General features: G+C 41.1%; 1 protein-coding gene across 1 annotated transcript in view; it reads left to right on the top strand.

Moving 5' to 3' along the window:
• Susd1 (sushi domain containing 1) overlaps positions 1 to 3,881 on the top strand; it is a 126,673-nt gene that overhangs the window by 7,643 nt on the left and 115,149 nt on the right. Inside the window, exon 2 of the mRNA XM_005362390.3 lies at positions 2,780 to 2,893. Within this exon, the coding sequence (XP_005362447.2) occupies positions 2,780 to 2,893 (114 nt within the window). The remainder of the gene's footprint in view (positions 1 to 2,779; positions 2,894 to 3,881) is intronic.

Below are 3,881 nucleotides of genomic sequence, written 5' to 3'. Positions count from 1 at the left end.
CATGCACATCTGCATACATACACATGCACATCTGCGTACATACACATGCACATCTGCATACATACACATGCACATCTGCGTACATACACATGCACCCCTCCACACACATACAAAACATACAGAAAAATTTAGTTTTTTAATCTTTCATTTCTTTCTTTCTTTCTTTTTTTTTTTAGGTATAAGGGGGTTGGAAGTTCTCGGTGTTTACCCAGAAATCTTTCTTTTTGTTTTTAGAAATATGCTTTTCTATAAGTTCTTAAATCTCCACTTTCTTTTTCCCCCCTCAAACTTTTTTCATTAAAATCCTAGGTCTCATCCGTGATTGCTTGTTCCCCCCCCCCCCCAATTTTCTTTTTAAGATGGTGGAAGCACGACAGACTGGAGTTTGTGCAGTAAGCTCTCACATCTATCATTGCCTTTCAGTCTGGACGTTGTCTTTGTCTGAATGCTTTGGGGGAGTGTTGCACAAGTGGGTTTCTTTTGAGGAAACTCGACATAGATTGTTTTCCTTTAAATAAAAAAGGTCCTGGGCTGGAGAGATGGCTCAGTGGTTAAAGAGCGTTGCCTGCTCTTCCAAAGGTCCTGAGTTCAATTCCCAGCAACCACATGGTGGTTCACAACCATCTGTAATGAGATCTGGTGCCCTCTTCTGGCCTGCGGGCATATATGTGTATACATAATAAATAAATTAATTAAAAAAAAAAAGGTCCTATATGTACATTTAGTACCACATCAGACAGTGCTTTGTTTTGTTGCTTCAACAATTCAGTATGGTTTATTTGTTTGCCCTGTGCGTGCATCGGTGTTTTGCCTGCATGTATGTCTGCGTGAGTGTATTGAAGCCCCTGGAACTGGAGCTACAGACAGTTGTGAACTGCCATGTGGGCACTGGGAATTGAACCTAGGTCCTTTGGAAGAGCAGTCAGTGCTCTTAACTGCTGAGCTATCTCTCCAGCCCCTAGACACAAGTTTTGCTTTAAAGTTTTATTCCATTATTCCATGATAGTCAGATAATATTTATTTATTTTTTTGCATTTTTATGATTATTAGATATTTATGGAAATTCCATGGTTAATTTGGTGCCAGTAACCACTAATGGTTTGTTGTTTCTATGTTGTCTTTGATTTTATTTGTTTTTATTGTTTGGCGTTTGCTTGATAGACTCTCATTTAGCCCAGGCTGTCCTCGAATGTGTTGTCCTTTGTTAGTTAGATAAAAAAAAAAAAAAAAAAAAAAAAAAAACAGAAGCAAGAAACATGACTGAGTATTTAGGAGTCTCCCACTCTCTGTTGGTCTTGTGCCTGGTGCGGCCTGAGGGCGAGGCTGTATTATCTGGGTAAGGACGAAGCCAAGTCTAGGATGAAATTCTATGCTGGAACATTCTCCATACTAGGCCACTCCTGAAATTACAGAGACACGGGCAGGAAACTCAATATTCTCCATAGCCTTGAGCAGAAATTCTTATTTGATCTCAGGTCATATATCATCATTTGGTAAATTTAGATGTTTTAAGAGTTTTAGCTTTAGATATTTCTGTTGTTTATCTAAATAATTGGAGTCTGGCCATCCTGTCGGGACTCGGTTGTTATCTCTCTGATATCTTAAACACACTCACTTCTTCTCTAAACTGAAAGAGATAGACTAACAGGCAGATGTGCTCTCTCCCTGGGTCTGCGTTTAGAGCTGTAGCAAGTCACATTTTAGATTTATTTTATATGTATGGGTGTTTTGCCTGCATGTATGTCTGTACGCAGTGTGTATATAATGCTCGCTGAGGCCAGAAGATTGGTTTGTTTTTTTGTTTTTTTGTTTTTTTGTTTTTTGGTTTTTTGGTTTTTTGAGACAGGGTTTCTCTGTGGCTTTGGAGCCTGTCCTGGAACTAGCTCTGTAGACCAGGCTGGTCTCGAACTCACAGAGATCCGCCTGCCTCTGCCTCCCGAGTGCTGGGATTAAAGGCGTGTGTCACCATCGCCCGGCAAGGCCAGAAGATTGGAAGAGAGCGTTGGATCCCCTGAGACTGGAGTTACAGGTGGTTGTGAACCACCATGTAGGTGGTAGGAATTGAACATGGGTCCTATGGAAAAACAGCCAGTACTCAACCTGTGAACTATCTCTCCAGCCCCCATTTTAGATCTCTATATCCAACCACTGAAAATATGTGGAGTGTGTATCTATGTCATGCTTGTGAAAATCATATTGAAAAATTATCTTTAATCATATTGAATATCATAATCCTCGTCCGTGAGTGGTTCAGTCACAGTTCCAAGAGAGGATTAAACATCTGGAGAGATTAACATCATTGTTATGGGAGTGGACATGTTTCATGGGAGATTAGAAGATGTGAACAGCTTTCTTTAGGAGTGGGGGAGACTTCAGAAAGAAGGAGGCATTTTGACTGGATCCTGGAAATCAGAGTGAGCTCCAGACAGGCAGAGAAGAGGGTGTGGGCATTCCCGGTGACAGGAGCATGGCGACCAGTGACAAGGATGAGAACAGATAGTGGACAGGATCTGTCCCTTCTGCTGGGAAGGTACTGTGCAGTTGGATCTGGGACCGTGACGCTGGAGGGGTTGATGAGAAGACAGACAGCCAAGAGCGTTGATTGGCAGAGGAATTTGCATTATATGTTGTGGGCAGTGAGTCACTATGGAAAGTCTTAAGGATGAGATTTGACCTGTTTTGTTTTGGTATTCAAATGTTGGTTTTCTGTAATACATGTCCCTTGACCGAACAGTTCTCACCTCTAACCTGTTTCTGAAGAGTGTGATTTCTGATTTAGACCTAGGTGTCTGTGCCACATGCCATGAACACGCCACGTGCCAGGAAAAGGACGGGACGAGGATCTGCATTTGCAACTATGGCTTCTGGGGCAACGGGAGGACACGGTGTGTTGGTAAGTTTCAGTGGTGGGTTATGCTGAGAATTTGAATCAAAACCAAGGGTTCTCCAGTTTTAGAGCCAGTGTCCCTGGAGGGCAAACGTTATTTTCTTCACATTTTTTTTAGATGGGTTTTTGGCAGTTACAACAAAATCTTGTTTTTATTATTTAGATATATCCTTTTTCTGGTGTTTCCAAGGAAGAACCCCTCATGTTAGATGTTGTTGACCTGAGCTCTCTGGAAATTCTTTGGCCTACACAGATTTGAAGTCTGTTTTATGTCCCAACTTTAACTTAACAACAAAAGCAAATATTAAATTTCTTTATTTCTCAGGTTGTTTTGATATAAAACTATTTATCTTAATGCCATGGAAAAAAACAAATGACTAGCTTACTAGCTTACTTGTCTCGAATGTCCATCAGAATCTGCCCTGTGATTTTTGTAGTTCTGACCCTTTGGGATGACTTCAAGGAATACTTTAAGATAGCTTGAAGGTTGTTTAGACTAGAGGCAGCTGAGAATCTTTTTTTTTTTTGCTCATGGTGTCCATGCTAGTACAATCAGATAGCATTGAGATTAAAGCACAATTCAGAGAGAATGTCACAAAAATTTAATTATAATAAAAGTGGCAATGACTTCTCAGTTTTCTCCTTGCTATATGCTGTAAAAGTGTTGCCTTGTAGCTGTGAACTGGCAGCATCTATATCCTTGTTATACCTTTGTGTTGATTTTTCATGTGTGACTAAGTGTGTGCGTGGTGCATGTGTCTGGTGTATGCACATGTATGTGTGTGTGGAGAGGTATGTGCAGAGGCCAGAGGAAGATGTTCAGAGTTTCCCATTGAACCCAGAACTAGATTGTCAACCAAGGAGCCCCAGTCATCCTCCCTGGCCATGTCTGGCTTTTCCTCTTTTCTCTTCTCTTCTCTTCTCTTCTCTTCTCTTCTCTTCTCTTCTCTTCTCTTCTCTTCTCTTCTCTTCTCTTCTCTTCTCTCCTCTCCTC

The sequence above is a fragment of the Microtus ochrogaster genome, linkage group LG5 (assembly GCF_000317375.1).
Source record: "Microtus ochrogaster isolate Prairie Vole_2 linkage group LG5, MicOch1.0, whole genome shotgun sequence".
Taxonomy (NCBI): Eukaryota; Metazoa; Chordata; class Mammalia; order Rodentia; family Cricetidae; genus Microtus; species Microtus ochrogaster.
This window is presented reverse-complemented; position numbering and strand designations above follow the sequence as displayed.